General features: G+C 37.5%; 3 protein-coding genes and 2 pseudogenes across 5 annotated transcripts; all 5 read left to right on the top strand.

The window, feature by feature from the left end:
• The first annotated feature begins 654 nt into the window (after nt 1-654).
• LOC146553443 (chemokine XC receptor 1-like) lies at nt 655-5010 on the top strand. Its single transcript, XM_085254783.1, has 2 exons — nt 655-708; nt 2567-5010. The coding sequence occupies exon 2, from the start codon at nt 2579-2581 to the stop codon at nt 3620-3622; it is 1044 nt and encodes a 347-aa protein (XP_085110909.1). The 5' UTR covers nt 655-708; nt 2567-2578; the 3' UTR covers nt 3623-5010.
• A 39-nt stretch (nt 5011-5049) lies between these two features.
• On the top strand, nt 5050-7201 carry LOC146553442 (chemokine XC receptor 1-like). Its single transcript, XM_085254782.1, has 2 exons — nt 5050-5112; nt 5289-7201. The coding sequence occupies exon 2, from the start codon at nt 5317-5319 to the stop codon at nt 6307-6309; it is 993 nt and encodes a 330-aa protein (XP_085110908.1). The 5' UTR covers nt 5050-5112; nt 5289-5316; the 3' UTR covers nt 6310-7201.
• LOC146553441 (C-C chemokine receptor type 8-like) lies at nt 6530-9705 on the top strand. The gene is made up of 2 exons (XM_085254781.1): nt 6530-6664; nt 7233-9705. Exon 2 carries the CDS (start codon nt 7265-7267, stop codon nt 8276-8278), a length of 1014 nt encoding a protein of 337 aa, XP_085110907.1. The 5' UTR covers nt 6530-6664; nt 7233-7264; the 3' UTR covers nt 8279-9705.
• Nucleotides 9706-11026: 1321 nt separating this feature from the next.
• On the top strand, nt 11027-15859 carry LOC146553440 (chemokine XC receptor 1-like; annotated as a pseudogene). Its single transcript, XR_014889552.1, has 2 exons — nt 11027-12291; nt 12428-15859. The product of XR_014889552.1 is annotated as a chemokine XC receptor 1-like (transcript).
• Nucleotides 14038-19867, top strand: LOC146553439 (chemokine XC receptor 1-like; annotated as a pseudogene). The gene is made up of 3 exons (XR_014889553.1): nt 14038-14092; nt 17430-18230; nt 18370-19867. The product of XR_014889553.1 is annotated as a chemokine XC receptor 1-like (transcript).
• Nucleotides 19868-20822: the final 955 nt, after the last annotated feature.

Genomic DNA, 20822 nt, shown 5'->3' with positions numbered 1-20822 from the left:
ATTGCTCAGACTTTTCTTAACACTCAGCATCTGGGTAAGTAGGTTAAATAACAGCCATGAAGTGACATCAAATGTAATTTGTGTTTACTAAGGGTTACATATTAATAAATTAGACACATACTTCTTTCCATCCATCCATCCATTATCTTCCGATTATCTGATTATCATGGTCGCGAGGAGGCTGGAGCCCGTCCCAGCTACAGTAGAAGGACAGGGAGGCTACACCCTGGACAGGTCGCCAGTCTCACGCAGGGCTAACAGACAGACAGACAAACATTCACATTCTCATTCTCACTATTCTTACATGGGCAATTTAGAATCATCCGGCTAAGGCAACAGCACTTCCTGAATGTCTATTTATTGTAAAAGGACTACCTTTGATGCATTGGAAAACTGATTTGATATCTCTTCCCTATCGGCTCTTTTCATTGTCTTTGGTTTATCTGCAGTAATGAAAGTTTCTCAATAAACAGTTACAGGTAGAACACAGATTTACAAATGAAACCTGTACACACCACTAAGTGTTTTCAGTTACAGGGAACATGTTTTCATCACATGTGAAACACAAGTCCCACAATCACTGCTTATTGGATGAACTGAAAAAAATGCGTAGTTTCTGTTCACCTTTGTGATATTCAAAACCACTCTCACCAACCTTTCGCTAACAACCTTGCTGAGGACCCTGGTGTGCAGACCCCCTTTGTGCAGGTACAGTATAGTTTTGATTTTCTTTCATTTCAGTCAAAGTCTAAGGTTGACCTTTGCTGAAAGTGACGTTAAAGTTTAGAGTGTGTACAGGTTCAATCAATGTTTACAGAGTGGGAACATTTTTCAGGCGTGACTGCTATTGCAGATTTGTGCACACATTTTGATTAATTTGTGCATTTGATTTAGTGAAAACCTGGACACTGATTAAGGAAACTATGGAGAAAATTGAAAACAATGACACACAACAGCACTTTGTGCACTGCACACAATGAATGTATGTAGCCTTTTTGTGGCTTTCCCCCCTTTTATGACCATTAATGCTATCTTATATTCACTGAACAAACTGAGTTGCATTGACATAAATAAATCTAGAACTCTACGTTTTAATTAGAATGTTTTCAAAAAAAATCCTACTTATTACTTAGAATGGATTTTTGCAAAAAAGTTCTCAAGCAAATTATACTAGCAACACAAAACAATTTCCTTTTTCTCAAATTACAAAACTTCTTGGAGTAGCTTATCTTTATTCTGTGTGGTAAGGTAATATTTACTTAGATTTACTAACTTTACACCCCGATTCTGATATGATTTATTTCATTTTCTACATGATACTTCTTGTGTTAACATAAGCCTTGTATCACAAGGCTTTCATAAAACATGAAATTACAGATGCTTTAAAGAACAGGCCACCAATCCTGATTACTTGCAATATTCCAACATTTACATATTGATCAACATTAAAGATGCATTGATTTTCTTAGTCAATTCCAATTTCCAATTTTTTGTAAGTGTCTCTCAGTACCAATTTTTCATGTTCCAGTTTTATTTCTAAAACCTGTACTTGATGGCATAAACAAACAAAATTCAACTTTGTGTCTTCACTCACAGTGAAGAGCTTCCATGGTAACGACACATTAGTATGCACCTGTGAGTATCTGTGCACAATTGAATGACACTTGGAATGAAGTTCACAGTCAGACATATGGGAGGCTGACTTACTGCTCAGGACAGAGAACTCTGGCAATCAGATGGCTCCTCTTCCTGACTGGTCGATTAGTGCATCTCTAATTACCAATTAGTCAATCAAACTTTAAACAAAATCACCTTTTGTGTGTATGCCTAATAATCTGATAAGAAAACTGAAAAATATACTTAGTAAAAATAAGAAATAGCAAAACAGCTAAAAGTATGAGCTAAAATATAGAAAATAAACTTAAATAATATAATCTACACATACTATATTATTTTCTTTTGCTTTCTAATCGCTCTCCATAGTGCATAATCAGTTAAAAGTCAGGGTGAAAAGGTAAAGTAAGTTTTGGTTTATGTTTAAAGCTTTGAGCCCTTCATCTTCTCTAAGGTTCTCTACCAGACTGTTTGGTCAGGCAATTCACAATGTGCTGTACCTTCTCAACCTGCAATGTTTCTCCAAGCCAGTTTGTACCCACTGCAATGACTAAATATACACAAAAGTGGCTCAGTCACAAACAGTCCTTGATTAGTTTTTATTTGCTAGCTTCTAGGTTTGCTGCATTTCTTCTTTGATGTTTTCGTTGATAAAATCCTGTCAAAAAACACAAATCAGTGCATAGAATATACTACATAAATACATTTTTAAGTCCATAAATATAAATAACTTTTAAAATGTATTCTTGGTTAAATATTATAATAGAGAGTAAGTGAGAAAAGTGAGATATGCATCCAAATACAGAGTCACTGACCATTAGCTAATATTTGTTAGATAGCCTTGTCTAACAAAGGTTTATAATATTATAAGTCCTTAAGTAAGACTGTGAAATTTGACCTACTTGATATACCTGTCTAACAGTCTTTTTCAAATTTCCCTTTATGCTGGAAGAAAGTGGATACAATGGATAACGTAGATACTATCAGCACCAGCCTTGACTCAACCTCGTACCCCTATGATTATGACTACGATGAACTCTGCAACAAAACAGGTGTCATCCAATTTGGAGCGATCTTCACTCCAGTCTTTTTCTCCATTGTGGTGATTCTCAGCATCTTTGGCAACATCCTGGTCCTCGTGGTGCTGGTCAAGTTTGAGAATTTGAAATCCCTCACCAACACCTTCATCCTGAATCTGGCTGTATCAGATCTCTTCTTCACAGCTTCTCTGCCCTTCTGGGCCTACTACAACATGCACGGATGGACCTTAGGGGAGCATGCATGCAAAATAGTGAACTTTATCTTCTGCCTTGGATTCTACAGCAGCGGTATCCTCCTCATCCTGATGACTGCTCACCGCTATATAGCTGTTATAAATCCTCTGTCTGACATTGTTTCCACCACAGGGTATTACAGTATTGTAGCATCTGCGATCATTTGGGTCGTTAGCATCCTGGTTTCCAGTCTAGCTTTTGCTTCCACCAAAGTTGCAGAGTCAAAGTACTGTGTATATGCAGATTCTTATTGGAGCTTGTGGGGAATCTACCAGCAAAACATCCTCTTTCTAATTACCTCAGTGGTATTCATGTTTTGCTACACTCATATCATGTGCAGGTTGCTTCATCCTGTGCAAAGAAGACGAAACAAAACTTTGAAACTAATTTTTATTCTCATGGTTGTTTTCCTTGTTGGATGGGTACCTTACAATTTAGTGATATTTCTGCAGTCCTTTTCCTACTGGCCCAGAGAAAGTGACTCATTAGGGGAAGATTGTCAATATAGCAAAAATCTGGATTATGCGCTTGAGATTACTCGACTTTTTGCCTTTTCACAATGCTGCCTTAACCCCGTGTTTTATGTGTTTGTGGGGGTTAAATTCAAAACCCATTTGAAGAAAATGCTAAAGAGCTTGGGCCGCAAAAAAAACAATAACAGCTTTCGCAACAGACAAAACCGGCAAACAATAATATCGATAACAAGTGGTGAAGAGTTGTCACAGGCACCTTGATATTGTAAAAAAACAGAACTAATACATCTTGTTCATTAACATAGTTGATTCTCAAAATGTCTCAAACGGATTTCATTGTTCTTTTGAATCTGGGTTCACTTGGGAATGAACTGCCAATATGTTTTTCCAAAATGATTTCCCCCAATGTTGGTGCTTTTTACAACCATTTTCTGACTCTTCTTTAAAATTACTGATCAGTAACCTATATCAATGCAGCATAACGGCTTATTTTCATCAGATTATTGCTTGCCATTTATTATTCAGTCAAATATGTTTATATTAACATTCACTAAATAACATTAAATAAAAAATAAAATGCCAAAAATAGACTGAGCAACATAACCTGCTACTTCTTTGTGAAACTGCATTTGGTTTCCTCATGTCTTTAGCCATCAGTGATCAAAGTATGCACACATATTCAAGAGGTTTATTGTCATCATAAACATCATAATGGAGTGTGGTCTATATGATTTCAAACCAGAAGAGCTGGTTTGATTGTCTCAGAAACTTTTTGAGATATCTGGGATTAAGACTTATGTTTCTGGAGTTTACAGATAATGGTATAAAAAAAAAAAAGCACAAATTGAAATGACTGGCAGTTACTAATAACAGAAACTGACTTTTTAATGCAAAGTCTGAGTAAAATATTATAGAGCTGTTCATCCTGCCAAACCTATGATCGTAACTCAAACAGCCTCATTCAGATGATTGGATCATAAAGACTTCAAGTTGTTCTGGGGTCAGAGTGCAGTCGTGTAATTTACTGGAAAGGTGCAACTGAAACAAGAAGAATAGAAAAGTGGGAAACTTCTGTTTAACATCGATGGTGTGCAATATGTTGTAATATTTTGTAATATGTTGTAATATGTTATGTTTAATCAAGTTTGCTTCATGTACTTATCTGTGGTTATAGTTTCTGACCAAACTCTTCTATGATCAAAGAACCTTTTGTTGCTGTAGCAATTTCATTTGTGTTTAGATCTGCTGATTATGCTGTACATGGTATTACAGATATATATATACATATATGTCACTTTGATTATCCATGATAATAATAAAAAAAAAAAAATCTTTCCAGTTTTCAGCAGAACATGACTTCTTCCCAACAGAGTATTGGGTATTCTGCTTATTTTCATATTCTAATACCATCAGCATTATTCTTTTGCTTTACAAAATAATAAACAAAATAATACATGCAGTTATTTTTGTGTTCATTTTGGCTAGTGCTGCATGCTTGTAGCCTGTTACATTTTTAATAAAACTATGAGAAAATATTAAAATGTACTTTTAATTTTGTTTAAGTTGGATTTTCAATGCAGAAAAACAAGTTGCCCATGGTTTTTGGGCATGTTTTTTTTTTTTTTTTTTTGTTAAGACGGCCTCTCTGACTTAATGTGAAACAAAAAGAGGAACTGTTACTTTAGTCAAGACCATCAGAGCTATCTGACCAGAGCGCAATTCAACACCAGAGTTGACAGCTGATTGTTGAGGTAAGTTGCTGTATTATTTCTCCTAAGTTGGACTTCAACTGGCTGCTCCCACTTGCTAACATAATGTACAAAGATTAAAACTAAAATAAAGAATTTCTGTTATTTAATAGAGAACTGCTCAGTTAACGTCTTTAATTACATTTTAAAAATCTAGTTTTTTGTTTTTTGTTTTTTAGAAAACTGACAAAGGAAAACAACTTCACAATGAGTGACTATAGACTGAGTGATCATGTTGAATTTCTTTGTGAGACTGACTTTCCAAACATCACCGGCCCCCTTTTCATCCTGATCTTCATCCTCAGTGTCATAGGCAATGGTCTCCTCTTATGTGTTCTTTTCATCTACGAGAAACTGAACACAATGACAAATATTTTCATCCTGAACCTGGTCTGCTCTGATTTGATCTTCACCATCACACTTCCATTCTGGGCCGTTGATCATTTACACCACTGGGTCTTTGGGGACTTTGCCTGCAAATTCATGACTGCTGCATACTTTGTTGGGCTGTACAGCAGTGTCATTCTGCTGACTGCCATGACAGTGGATCGCTTCATTACCGTGGTGCTGCACAACCGGCTGAGCAACCATGCTATAAGGCAGAAGTCTGGAGTTGGTGCCTGTATAGCTGCCTGGGTCATCAGCATCTCGGCATCCCTGAGTGATGCTATGATAGTAAAAGTAGTAGACTGGGAAAATGTTACCTATTGCGGGCCTGAATTTGATGACAAGCTTGGACATTATCTCCAAGTATCACTGCTATTTTTCCTCCCATATGCCATCATTATTTTCTGCTATTCTGCCATCCTCAAGACAGTTTTACAAGCTTTAAACAGAAAGAAGCACAGGGCTGTAGCTGTGCTGTTGTGTATTGTTGCAGCCTTTTTCTTTTGCTGGGGGCCATACCATATTGTGCTTTTAATTAAATCTCTTTATAAACCGATAGGTTGTAAGGCACAGGAACAGTTAGAAGTTGCCTACCATATTTGTGAAATGCTTGCCTATTCTCACTGCTGTATGAACCCTCTGCTATATATGCTCTCACAGAAGATGCGAAAGCATCTGTTGAATCTTTTGTTCAGGAAGAACAGGGAGAGAGACACATCTCTCAGTTCTGTTAGTCAGAAAGCAGTTTTCATAGCTGGGAGTTCTGCTATAAACTTGGAACTGCACAACAATCAGTTAAACAGCCACTTGTGAAGTTAAACATCTGTAAATATTCTTATTTAATTTGACATCTTTTTTATGTTCTCCTGAAATTAAGTAGAAATTACATGCATTTTTAATTTTAATGTGCCAAGTAAAAGCAAAATGTACGTGTGTAGGAATCTGTTTTCTACTGCACTTTTACAAGCAATGCTGTTTTTGTAAAAAAAACAAAATACAATGTTACTGAAATCCAGTGAAGCTGTTTTCACTTCTCTCTTCTCTCTGCACATGTCATTATAGGCTAGATGGAAAAAATGCAATGAAAGCAAATTTCTGTGGCCATATTAGTACGAAGTGTAAGTGTATTAACACAATCAGTGAGGGAAACACAGAGTGCATGCACAAGGTAGGCTCTTCTTGGCTGTTTTTCTCTTTTGAATTAGGTGATAATACTCATAAGAAATGATTCATGTAATAATAAAATATTAGTATTTATTATTTATTATAATAACAATAATAAAGTATTATTTATTTATTATTAACAAAAATAAATGTTGTGACAGAAATACAGGAAATGTAAGGAAATGTAGGAATATGGAGTGGAATTTGATATAACTGCGATATGAATTAACCAGGGAATATTAAATAAAACTGCAGTGCTGTTATGCAAGCAACATTATATGTTTTGACCATTTTCTTCACTGGTTCACAATAACCCCTGTGGACATGCTTTATTTGCCATTCATAGATTTATGATGTTATATCATTCTTTTTACATTTCTACATTTAATTTTTCCTGAATGCTGTTGAAGGCATGAATATTATGCTGTTCAACTTTATAATCATTGGTTCTAAACTGTATTAGTTTTTATCTTGACTAACATATTTGTACCAAAATGCATTAATTATGTTACTATATATAAATAAATAAATCATCTTCACAGTATAAGATTTTTTTTTCATTTCCTCAACAGTACTTTCCTCCCAAGACCTAAACAAGTAAATCATGGCCTTGGACAGTGACAGTTATGATTACATACACTTTAATGAGACTCACAGCAGTGAGACCGAGTATGACATTAAGATATCAGAACTTTACTATCCTGCTGCTGTCAACAGTCTCGTCTTCTGCATCAGCCTTCCTGCAAACAGCTTCCTGCTGTGGGTCCTCTGGACGGAACAAGCTTGGAAGATCACATCGGATATTTTACTTCTTCAGCTCACAGTTTCTAACCTCTGCTTCACTGTGACATTGCCTTTTGCAGCCTGTAATGCACTCCATACGTGGGTCTTTGGAGAGTGGGCCTGCGGAGTAAGTGTAGGGATTTATTTTCTGGGACTATTCACCGCCGTGGTGATCCTCACTGCCATGTCTTTGCATTCTTATGTTACTGTGGTTCAGCCTTGGTGCTTGTCTGCACAGGCCTTAACAAAATATGGTGTTCTCATAGGTAGCATTGTGATGTGGCTGGTGTGTGCTGCTGCAAGCATTAAACTGGCTGTGAGTTTTAGAGTCATCGAATTTGCTGACATTAAAGTGTGTGTAAATTTGGTGGAGTCACTAACCATGAAACTCACTGTAATCTACACACAGATTTTTCTTTTCTTTCTCATTCCTGTCCTTATCACTTCATTCTGTTATGTTCACATGTGGATAATGGCGAAGCAGGGCAGGATAAACAGCCAACAACAGCCTTCAAAATTGATTTTAGGCATAACTGTCAGTACTTTTCTATGCTTGGCTCCTTCTAGCATCCACATGTTTATACAGTCCTTGCTACTATTGGATTTTTATGAGTACACACATGAACTGATATATGCATTGCACTATGCTTGGTTGATCATTCATCCCATCATTGACATCTACTGCTGCTTTATCCCTTTGGTGCATTTAATAGGAGTACAAAGGTTTAGGAGGTATCTTCCCATGCCGTGCAATACATTATCACTGTGCAGAGATAAAACTAAAACTGACAGTCCAATGGCATTAATCCCTCTCCAAAATGTGGAAGAAATTTGAATTTACTGTAGCATGCATGCATTAGGATGAGACAGCTAGATGCTTGAGGGTTTGATTAGATAAATTAGCTGAACTTAATATAGTACAAGCAACAGTAACAAGATCAAAAAATGGGCAGCACCTATTAAGATAAGATAAGATAAGATAAGATAAGATAGAACTTTATTAATCCCTCGGGTGGGTTCCTCTGGGAAATTCGACTTCCAAAAAGCACAGCAACGACCGAAGTTACAGTTACAGAATTGTTATATATATATATATATATATATATATATATATATACACACACACACACACATATATAAATACAGAGACAAATATAAATAAAATATACAAAGGGGATAAATAGAATAAATAGGAATAAAAAATAAAATACAAGTGAATTGCACATTTCAAGTATTGAGTCTATTGCACTGTTGACTATTTACAAAAAGTATTGCACAAGGTATTGTACAGTGAGGTGAAGAGGCACTACAGCTTAGTTGTTCCCCCCTCCTTTGTCCTCCTGTTTCCCCTCCCTCTCCCCTCCAGAGAGGAGTTAAACAGTCTGATGGCGTGTGTTAGTTCTTGTCTTGGGGAGAAGCAACCTGTCACTGAACAGACTCTTCTGATTGTTTATGGCCGTGTGCAGAGGATGCCCAGCATTGTTCATAATGTCCATCAGTTTCTATTAATGATAGAGTCTGACTTTGTTGATGCCAAAGGGGTGTACCACACAGCAAGATTAATGGCTTAGTGACCTGAGTTTTCTGTTACGAAAGTGACTTTGTTTTTACCTGGCTAACTCACCATGGTAGCATGCTGAATACCCAACCAGTGAAAGTTGATAACCACCTTTGTAATATTCGTTATGTCCCACATGGGTTTTCAGTTTTGTTGAGCCAGGTAAGACAAAGAAAGCCAACATTCTCATAGTTTACCTCTTTGGTAGAGAGTGGTACAAAATGCCAAATAAATAAAAAACAGCTCAATTAGTCAAGCTTTATAGAAAGACAAATGCTACATCTGCTGCTTCATGCACAGAAAATTCAGGGTGTTCTGTGGTTAGACTGGGATTCTACCAGTTACTGCAAAGGTGTCCATCATATAAAGAGAAACAGAAGTGACAATTTCATTTTGACATTGTGTAATGTGTTGTGTTTCAATACCTTTTCTTAATGTTTTTATCTGTGTTTATATACTTTCTGATCAGAATCTTCTATTTTATACTTCTACTACTCCAAAATGATCTGTTGATTATACTGTACATTGTAGAAGTGATATTGTAGATCGGTCTCTATGATTACATGTGTTACATTTTCTGTTGTCAAAAAAATCACTTTCAAAGCTATTTTTTATACATTTGATATCATGATTATTTTCACATTTTATTTCATGTAAAGTATTCTCAATGCATTTGATTTAAAAAAATAAAACTAACGTTTGTATCTTGTGGAAGTTTATTTAATATGAAAGAGATACCTTTTAATATTTTCTTAACAGCATACTTTCTTTTTCAACAAGCGAGCAACTAGGAAGTAAGTAAGCAAATTTCACTTTGACCTGTCGACTTGAAAGATCAATTTTCTCTTTCTAATCATGTTGGACAAATTTCCTGGTGCAGATCAGTTAGAGTGAAGTGTGACTTAGCATGATAATAGAAAAGGCTCAACGATTGATCCAGCGTGTTAACACCTTGCATGTTCAGTTCAACAAAGCAGGCAAGTTCAGCAGGTGCAGACTCAGCCATCAGATTAGCATGTATGAAAAACAAATAACCAAAAAACAAATAACCAAAAAAACAAAAACAAAAACAAAAAAAAACTGGTTGCTGAATGTCCTTAATTTAACCAGTTTAACCACTAATACAACATCTTGAGTTTTCATAATCATGTTAGAGTTAATATATTATTACATATAACTGCAAGTTGTTTATTTCTGTATTTCTAACATTTATCATTATTAAATATGATTTAATAGTTAAATAAAAGAAACAGCTGCATGAAAATCAAAGATTAATTAAAACAGGGTCGAGCCAGCAGGTCTTTGTACCTTTCTCTGTGTTTCGTTGCAGGTGGTTTGGTGGGTGGATCCCAACTGATTTCTGCCCTCCTGTGAAGCTGTGTTTCTGGGCTTTCTGTCATACACCTGCAGGCAGTCTGCTCATTGAAAGCTGCGTAGCCTGTTTTAGACTTTCTGCTAGTGGTGTGTGATATTTGTGCAAGTTTTGATGTGATACCAAGTAAATACGGGGCCAGTATACTAATACTTTTAACTTATAAAAGCAGCTTATGAAGGGGAGAGTGGTGCGTCATTATCTACAAGATTAACACATTTTAAAAACCACTAAAAAAAATCACTGTGATTTTTACTTTTCATGATAATGAATGAACACAAGACCACGCCTTATAACTATCCTTGTATTTTTGGGAGACCTGGAATGTTTTTAGACTTTTTCTGTATGCTGGTGGTCTGGGTCTGTCTGAGGGATTTACTTCCTCCTGTCTTCGTTTCTTTTGCTGCTCATTCTGTGTGAAAGCTCTTTTTATTTATACTAGTTTGTCACAGTACAGGATTTGTGTTCGCAGTGTTTTTATTTGCAGTTGTGAAGTACTTCTACACAATGCTGCGCTTTCTCACTCACTACAGCTCTGTGCGATTGAGTCACCTGACCACAAGACAACTAAACATAGTGGAGCAGGGAAGAAGGGGTGGCGCAAAGTTAGGCAGGATGAGAGGAGTGGTGTTTGCACAGACACGTCAACTTTCTGATGACTGGGAGCAACGCACTAAAGGTAAAGGAGCAAAACAAAGTATCGATCCTATCATGCTAGCATTGATACCAGCAGTGGTATTGATACTACCAATAATCAAATTGATTTAATAAATGTAAAAATGAGCATGCACCAGCATTTTGGATACTGGATTTAATAAACTGGTCTTTATTATCAATGCTGCAGCAGGATGTAAAATGCAAATTGGGACAGCTTACGCTGAGAGGTACAATCAAGTAGCTGGGATAATGTACAGGAACATCTGAGTTGCATATGGACTTGAAGTCCCTAAGTCCCAATGGGAGACACCAACAAAGGTGGTTGAGAACAACAGGGCTAATGTCCTGTGGGACTTCCAGTTTCAGACAGACAAGCAGCAGCTGGCCAAGCAACCACCACAGTGGTGGCTGACAAGGAAGCGAAGACTGAGGTTGTGATAGATGTGGCAATCCCAGTGGACAACAACATCAGAAAGAAGGAGCATGAGAAAATAGAGATGTACAAGGGACTGTAGCAACAGCGGGATGTGGAAGGTAAAGTCCAAAGTGGTCCCAGTGGTAAAGGAAGCATTAGAAGCTATAAATCTGAAATTGGAAGACTGGCTCCAGCAGATTTCAGCACAACATCAGAGGTGTTTGTCCAGAAGATTGCAGACATAGGAACACCTAAGATACTGCTCAACACCCTCAAACTATCAGGCCTCTGGAAGAGAGCCAAAGCTTAAGATTCACATGCATACTATCCCTTCTAAGGGGTGGTTATTTATTTATTTTTTTCATTTTTATATGGGAGGGTAACAATTACCGGAAAGTGTAACTTAGGATAAAGAGCGTGAAGTTTTAGTTTAATAACAGTGACGTGTATGCTGTGTTTCATCAAGTTATTTTCAGGTTTTGCAGTTCATATGATTGGGACCTTTTATTGTTATTCTGTTGTAGCAATTTTAAAATACATTGACCTACTGAATATGCTGTACATATTATTAGAAGTATATTTTAGGTTATCATTGTCAGTTTTTTGAAGGTTTGCTGTATCTTTCCAGTTTTCAGCTGAAAATAACTGCTTTCCAACAAGTTTTGGGTACTGTCCTCATAATCACATTTTAATATCATCAGCAATATTCATGTGTTTTGCAAAAGAGAAAAAACTGCAACTCTGAATTACTGTGAATAAAAAGAGGAACTGTAAGTTAACACAAGAACTTCACAACTTTTCCAGCACAATGCAACTGACCACAAGGCATGACAGCTGATGATTTGGGTAAGTGATTTCTCTATCCCTGTTGCTTACATAAGGTGAAAACTAAAACTCAACAGTTTGTGTCATTTTATTGGAAAAAGAAGGGGTAATGTACATACATTTTATAAATCTAGTTTTGTGTTTATGTTTTTTCTAGAAAACAGACAATGACAAACAACTTCACAATGAGTGACCATGGACTGAGTGATGTTGCATTTCTTTGTGAGACTGACTTTCCAACTTTTACTGGCCCTTTCTTCATCTTGATCTTCATCATCAGCGTCATAGGCAACAGCCTCCTCTTATGTGTTCTCTTCATCTACGAGAAACTGAAAAGTATCACAAATATTTTCATCCTGAACCTGGTCTGCTCTGATTTGATCTTCACCATCACACTTCCATTCTGGGCCGTTGATCATTTACACCACTGGGTCTTTGGGGACTTTGCCTGCAAATTTCTGACTGCTGCATTCTTTGTTGGACTGTACAGCAGTGTCATTCTACTGACTGCCATGACAGTGGATCGTTTCATTCTCGTGGTGCTGCACAACTGGCCGAGCAACCAAGTTAAAATGGAAGAGGTGTGGAGTTGGTGTCTGTATAGCTGCCTGGGTCATCAGCATCTCGGCATCCCTGAGCGATGCTATGATAGTAAAAGTAGTAGACTGGGAAAATGTTACCTATTGCGGGCCTGAATTTGATGACAAGCTTGGACGTTATCTCCAAGTATCACTGCTATTCTTCCTCCCATATGCCATCATTATTTTCTGCTATTCTGCCATCCTAATGAAAGTTTTACAAGCTTTAAACAGAAAGAAGAACAGAACTGTAGTTGTGCTGTTGTGTATTGTTGCAGCCTTTTTCTTTTGCTGGGGGCCATACCATATTGTGCTTTTAATTAAATCTCTTTATAAACCGATAGGTTGTAAGGCACAGGAACAGTTAGCAGTTGCCTACCATATTTGTGAAATGCTTGCCTATTCTCACTGCTGTATGAACCCTCTGCTATGTATGCTCTCACAGAAGATGCGAAAGCATCTGTTGAATCTTTTATGCTGTAAAAAACTGTGCAGGAAGCAATGGCGTGTCCAGCGGGGTGGCCTGGGGGGGCACAGGCCACCCCCCAAACCAGACTGGCCACCCCAGGTGCCACCCCAAAGGCAAAACAATAAAATTCAATCAAATATCAAATGTCCGATTATGTTTTCACGGTGACGCTCAGATATCCGAGTGTAAGTGAATGCAGCATCGCTTCTGCGCTATGCGCATCACGTTAGCAAAGGTAGGAGAGCCAAGCGCGAAAGATGGCACTGCAGGAAACAATTTTTCGGTGAAAGAAAATGAGGACAGAATAAATGTCCCGGTAAGTAATATCAAGTTTGTTGAGTTTAGTAAACTTCGGTGAAATTAGAATCCCAAGGAAAAAAATAACACTTAAAGAATTATTGCAGCTGTGGAATATTTCAGACAGTATGCTACTGAGGGCAGCTAACATAAGAGTTATGAGTTATAAGATATAATCTAAGTCGTAACATTGCTGTATGGAGCTGCAGATTTGGTTGCAGGTTAACATAGCTGGACTGGCCATCGGGCATACCGGGCATATCCCCAGTGACTTATTTTTTTATTTTTTTTGTAACGGCATGAACAATGAGAGGTGGTGGATTGGCCAGATGCAGGTCGATGTGTAGAAATAACTCCGTTGTTTGGTGGTGGCTATGACGGGGCTTCCACAGAGGCAACAGGTGGATGAGGGAAGGGGAGGCAGGAGGAGAGACCCGAAGCAGCCACCAGTCCGAGTGTCAGGTGAACTGAACTTCAGGTAAGAAGTTATGACCTGCAGTCTATCTGGGTCAGATATAAACTAAGTTTAGGTGGAGTTTATTTTCATGTTGCTGACTTTTTACTGTCAGTTGCAATAACTCATACTGCGTTCTAGCCAGTTTGACGGAGTTTTTATACAGCTGGGTGGGTGCTATGATGTTACTGATAGTGAACTTTATTTTATTCATAAGGTTAGTAGAGTTGCCAACGGCTCCTTAAAAAAATGGAATGGTCCCTCATTCAGAGAAAATATTACACGTTTCGTATTGAGCTGAGAAGAGACGCAGTTTGTCCCGGACTTTAGCTAGAATGGAAAAAAGACACAAAGCTGGATTTATTCTGTCTTTATGCTGCACAGCTGCCTCTTCTTCTCTCATTCTCTCCCCCTCCCTCTCCTGTTGCTACTTCAATCATGAAACTGATCAATGATCAGCTGATCGGCTTTTCTCTCTTGTTTGTTTATCGCCCACTTTGCGCCAGAAAGAGGAAACCAGCGGATATTGCGCTAAACAACAGCAGGACGTTTAAGCTTGATCAGCTGTTGTTAGAATGTATTTAATATTAATTTCTAGTATCAGCTGATGTTTGCTGGAGCCACAGCTGTAAAGCTGCTGGTCATGATGTCTGTTTAGATATGTGGTGAGAGGGAAACATGAAGATGAAACCAGGAGATGTCCTTACTGAACCATCAGAGCTGAACAGGTGATGGAGAAACAGGTTTACCTTTTAGGTGACATGAATGAGTTGAAGGGAAGTTATGAACTGTTTCTGAGAGACAAATAACACCAGGATCCTTTTTTATGTAGCTGACAGCTGGTAACTGTGCAGGGGCGGGTCTAGCAAAGTTTTGCCAGGGGGCCAGGTAGGGCATTAACAGGGAAAGGTGGGCACAAAGAAATACTTTTCTTTCTTATTCTCATTTAAAATACCTAGTTTTTATTAAATAATTATCTAAATCTTACAACCAAAGTTTTTATCTGACGTAAAATGTATAGAAATCATACATATACCAACAAGACTGTACATCACTGTCACAACAGCATTTGTTTTCATTCAAAGGCTTTATGGCTTTAATACCTGGTGGGTCGGTCTGTAGTAAAAATGCCCAATTTTTTTGTCCCAGTCCAGCCCTGCAGGTTAATACTGGCAGTGTCACCATGCCAGCTGACTGTATTTTATCATCAGCCAGTGTTGTTCTTTATCAATATTACCAAAGTTTACCATAAGGCAGCATAGAAAGTATTTACTTGCTTTCAGGTTTTATTCAAATGTTAGTCTTTTCAGTTGTTTCCCCACTTTTTTCCTGTTTCAAAATCAAACACCAGTTTGTGAGAAGATTATCTTCTTTTTTTAACAGGCAGATAAAGTTTTGCATTGGCATTGGCTAATTTGTCAATTGTTTGTTACAAATGTTCGTATTTTAATTTTCAAAAATGTTTTTGCCCAAAACATATGTGCACTATATGTCAGTAAAAATACTATGCAAATATTGTTGTCCTTGAATGCTGAGTAAGCACTGACAAAGCACTGATTGTATCTCTTGTACTTTATCAACGCAGTATCTAAAAACTTTGCACCGTAGTGGTTAAAATCTCATTCTAATAAGAGTTAAAAGTGCATTTGGTTATTAGGTTTATAGGATTATTGAATTATGGTTAAGGGTTGGTAGAATTTTTTTTTTTAAACATTATCTGCCAATTAAATATGCCACCCTTCTCCAAATCTGTGCCCCTACCTGGCCCCCCCAACAAAAATTTTCTAGACACGCCACTGGCAGGAAGAAAAGAGAGGAAGACACTGGCCAGAACACTTCTGTTACTCGTAATGTAGCTTTTACAACTGTGAGTTCTGCTGTTCAGTTGGAACTGCATCCATTAAACATACACATTTGAAATTAAACACCAATTGAGTCTGTAACTATTTTTATTTGATTTGACATCTTTTATATATTCACCTGAAATTATTTTTTAATGTGTAAAGTCAAAGATTTATGTGTGTAAAGATGTGTATTTCACAAAGTTCACTTTAATCAGCTGTGCCTGTAAAAAAGAAAATGTTGCTTATGGTATGCCAGGATAGACTGGGTTGGAAAAGAAATGCACTGACAGCAGATTTTTGTGATTGCTGATAGAGTCAGACTGGTCAAGTATGAGTGCAATAACACAACCATGGAGAGACTCATTGAGCAGTACCTAAAGTCACATGGAGTGCAAGCACACGGTAAGCTCTCCGTGGCATTTTATCTCTTTTGAGTAAGGTGACAACATAGTAATGGGAAATGATTTATGTAATAATTAAAATCTAAAAGGTTTCAAAGAGAAATATAGGAAAATGTTTTTGAAAAAATGACTCTGGATCTTATATGGGTGTGAAATTAAAGTGAACTCTTTTTACTATTTCATTACAAAGGCAAAAAGAAAGGTCTCGCATTATGAACTGAATAATTAACATGGGCTTGGTTGTTACTGCAATAACTAGTGGGTATTTAAGACTTTCATTTTCAGATCATTTGATTTACTTTTGTGTGTGTCAGTAGAATTCGGGTGAAGGCACACTGACTTTGTTGGTCAGACCTGGACACCTGGAGTTCTGTAGCTGTCACGGTTTTGTTTATTTATCCGCTGCCTTGGTCTCAGTTTGAGATCTTGTTGCTGATTGTTGGTACTCCTGCTTTTGTATTTCTCTCTGTATGAGAAGAGGCTGACTCTCAGTTGATGATTTAAATTATATGCACGAACTGATCAACAGCTTATTGACTTCTCTCTTTGTTTGTCTAATATGTTAACATGCTCTGATTTCAAATTTCAGTTTGAGAAATTCAGTCTTCTTTTAAATCTAGTTTCACTTGGGAATTACCTGCGAACATGGTGTCAGTCTTTTTGCATGCATTCTTAATAGTCAACTCTGACTTCTGTATTGCATATCTGGACCACTCTAAGTTAATTGATGTGTAATATGATGTGCTTTGTTTGGTATCTTTCATGTAGTTTTTTGTAGTTATCTATTCTTGCTATAAAACCGTGCAGTTTTACAACGGAAAACTTTCGATGTTGATCTACTACACTGGGCATACCATCAGAGATATCATAAATCTGTCACTTTGATGATATCATGGATCCATTTCATTTTATCAGCAGGAAATACTTTCTTACCAACACAATGGTTGGTATTGTGCTTTTACATAAAAATTATGTAGTCAGCATTTTCATGCTTTACAAAAAACAATCATACATCTATGTTTATGTGTGTTCTGATCTGTGCAGCATGTTTGTGCACCGTTATATGTCCCTGATAAGTATGAGAAAAAAATATTCAAACATTTGTGTTCCAAACAGTCAGTTTGTGTCATGGTCCGCGGCCCGGTGTCTGAGGAGCAGATGGGATGCCCACGACTACGGGTGTGGCTGTCGTCTCCACACCTGCATCCCATTCCAGGCGATCATCAGGAGGACTATTTAACCCCTCTCAGCTGGCTGCTCCACGCCAGTCCGTTAGTCACCATTCAGCGGTTATCGCTCGGTGTGTTTGAGCCTACATCTGCCTGTCCTCCTGCCCGCCTGGAGTTCGAATAAACCACCGGTCATCATCTCCTCCGTCTCCCTGGAGCTCTCCCGCAGACCCTCACCCCTCTCTCTGGTTCCCACGGCCCAGCCCTGATCGTAAGATAAATAACTCTACCCCGTGTATGCTGTTATCTCCCCGCTCCCCAGTAACTCTCTTGCCTTTTCTGTTGCAGCCTCCCACGGTCCTGATCATGGCGTTCCCGAGTTGTTTGTCTCCCGGTCCCTTTGTTTTAACATTAACTCAGCGTGTTTTCCTTTGACCATTCCGGGACACCCTTAGTTCAGAAATAAAGTTTATTTTGCGTGCATCTCTGCGTATTGTGTTTGCTTCTGGGTCCAGCTTGTGTGCTTGAACTATGGTTCTTGACAGTTTGAGTTTCATTTTCAACTTTCAGTTTCACTATGAGAAAAGGATTGCATATGGATTCTTTTTCTTAAAAAAATGTGACCTTTGGTAAGGAGGCATCTTTGACTTAATTTGAAACAAAAAGAGGAACACCGATTTGTTTAAGTACATTACAGCTTTGTCAGCACAGCTCAATTCAACAGAAGACTTGACAAGAGATGCTTGAAGTAAATTGTTGTGTTTGCTCCTCTAATTTTGTACTTTACTAGAATGCATGGTTTATGTAACATGAAAAAACTAAAACTAAAAGCAACAGTTTGTGTCATTTTAGAGAAAAAAATTTAGCTTTGTGTTTATGTTTTCTAGAAAATTAACAATGGCAAACAACTTCACAATCAATGAGGCTGCCTATCTTTGTGAGACTGACTTTCCAATTTCAACTGGGACACTCTTCATCATCAGTCTCATAGGCAACGGTCTCCTCTTATGCGTTCTCTTCATCTACGAGAAACTGACAAGCGTCACAACTATTTTCATCCTGAACCTGACCTGCTCCAATTTGATCTTCACCATCACACTTCCATTTTGGGCTGTTGATCATTTACACCACTGGGTCTTTGGGGAATTTGTCTGCAAATTTCTGACTGCCGCATTCTTTGTTGGGCTGTACAGCAGTGTCATTCTACTGACTGCCATGACAGTGGATCGTTTCATTCTCGTGGTGCTGCACAAGTGGCCGAGCAACCATGCTAGAAAGAAGTATGCAGTCGGTGCTTGTATATCTGCCTGGGTCATCAGCATCTCAGCATCCCTGAGTGAAGCCATAAAAGTAAAGGTGGTAAACTGGTATGATTTTAACTATTGTGAGGATGGATCTGATGAACAGCTTGGACGTTATCTCCAAGTATCACTCCTATTCTTCCTCCCATTATTATTTTTTGCTATTCTTCAATCCTCAAGACAGTTTTACAAGGTTTAAAGAAAAAGAAGCACAGGGCTGTAGCTTTGCTGTTGTGTATTGTTGCAGCTTTCTTCATTTGCTGGGGGCCATACCATATTATGCTTTTAATCAAGTCTCTCAATACAAACAAAGATTGTAAGGTACTGAAACGGTTAGCAGTTGCCTACCATATCTGTGAAATGCTTGCCTATTCTCACTGCTGTATGAACTCGCTGCTGTATATGATCTCACAGGATTCGCAAAAGCATCTGTTTAATCTTTTGTGCTGTGAAAAACTGTGCAGGAAGAACAGAAAGAAAGACACCAGTCAGAAGACTTTTGTTATTCAGAATGTAGCTTTCACAGCAGAGAGCTCTGTTGTTAAGAGTAACTGAACACTGATCCATTAAGCAGGCACAAATGAACTGTTGGTTCAGTGTGTAAATACTTTCATTTGAATTTACATCTTTTATATATTCTCTTGAAACAATATACATCTATTTTTCAGGTGTTTAATGTGCCAACTAAAGGATGTATGTGTGTAAAAATGTGTATTTTATGCTGCACCATCACTTTCTGTTTCTTCTTTTTAAAATGTTGCTTAAATCCAGTGAATCTGTTTTGTCTTTTCTGCTGTCTCATGGGAAAATGTGTCTTTTCTGTGGCATGTGAAGATTATTCCATTAACACCCATTTTTTGGCATCCCAGGTAGAGTCAAACTAGTGTGATATGCAATACAATGAGCAGTACTTTGAGTGACATAGGGTAGGTGCTTAATAGACAAATTTATGTAATGCAGATGTGCAGATATATCATTTAAGAAAGAAAATGTCGATGTTATGCAAGCAACAATGTTTGCTGTGACCCTTTGTTTCTTTGACTCTCAGCGACCCCTGTAGGCTCACTTAATGTAATTAAAGATCTCTGTCATATTATTGCTTCGCCATTTAAAGTGGTCCTTTAAATTAAAATCGAATTCTATATACTTGTTTTGAGAAGAAATGCCCAGAAAGTAATAGTCCTCCCAAAAGTGGAGTCACCACTCCACCTGAAGGGAGGGGAAATCATTGATCATTTAACATTAATCACAGTGTAAGATACAAAACAGAGCAGTGGCAAAGTACTGACACTATTTATTTAAGTAGAAGTACAGACACCTGCGTTAAAAAAAATACTCCAGTAAAAGTTACAGTACTGAGCCAACTTCTTTATTTAGGTAAAAATAGAAATTAAAGGATCTGAAATCTATTAAAAGTAAGATAAATGTAAAAAGTAGCTCTGTGAAGCAACTTTGCAAAAGTAACTGAACCTTTGCAATATTAATATTGATATTTCTGTTCTTTACATCCTGGCTTCTTTCCCATGCTGTCAATCTCAATATTGACATGTCTGATTTCTTTGAGTTTCTTTTCATGTAACCCACCTCCTCCCCATCTCCACCTCAGGCACCTCAGCCAAAGCTCTATTCAAGCCTCAGTCTTCATCTTCACCACCACCTCCAGCGTCTAGATTCTGGGGGGTTTATCAGAGTCTTATCGCGAATTACATTCATTTCTTTGTCACAATAAATCATGTTCAATTCCTCCAAGTGATCTCTCCTTATAGAAATGATAATAAAATAATATTAGTACACGAGAGTACCACATGGAAGCTCTTGTCAGACATCATAGCGACTAAGATGAATAGGCATGGCTCACTAATAATAATAATAATAATAATAATAATAATAATAATAATAATAATAATAATACATTTTATTTGAGGGCGCCTTTCAAAAACCCAAGGTCACCTTACAGAAGAACAAAATGAATAAAAGGAGCAATAGTCATAAAATACATAAAATAAATTAAAATTGCAAAACAGAACTTGACAACAGAT

Source organism: Mchenga conophoros, linkage group LG18 (assembly GCF_057382185.1).
Source record: "Mchenga conophoros isolate Kocher_MC1m ecotype Shallow Benthic linkage group LG18, M_conophoros_male_GT1.1, whole genome shotgun sequence".
Taxonomy (NCBI): domain Eukaryota; kingdom Metazoa; phylum Chordata; class Actinopteri; order Cichliformes; family Cichlidae; genus Mchenga; species Mchenga conophoros.
This window is presented reverse-complemented; position numbering and strand designations above follow the sequence as displayed.

Bases quoted from the DNA above. Each gene is read 5' to 3' on its own strand.
- LOC146553443 (XM_085254783.1), top strand. From the start codon at position 2,579: ATGGATAACGTAGATACTATCAGCACCAGCCTTGACTCAACCTCGTAC.
- LOC146553441 (XM_085254781.1), top strand. From the start codon at position 7,265: ATGGCCTTGGACAGTGACAGTTATGATTACATACACTTTAATGAGACT.
- LOC146553442 (XM_085254782.1), top strand. From the start codon at position 5,317: ATGAGTGACTATAGACTGAGTGATCATGTTGAATTTCTTTGTGAGACT.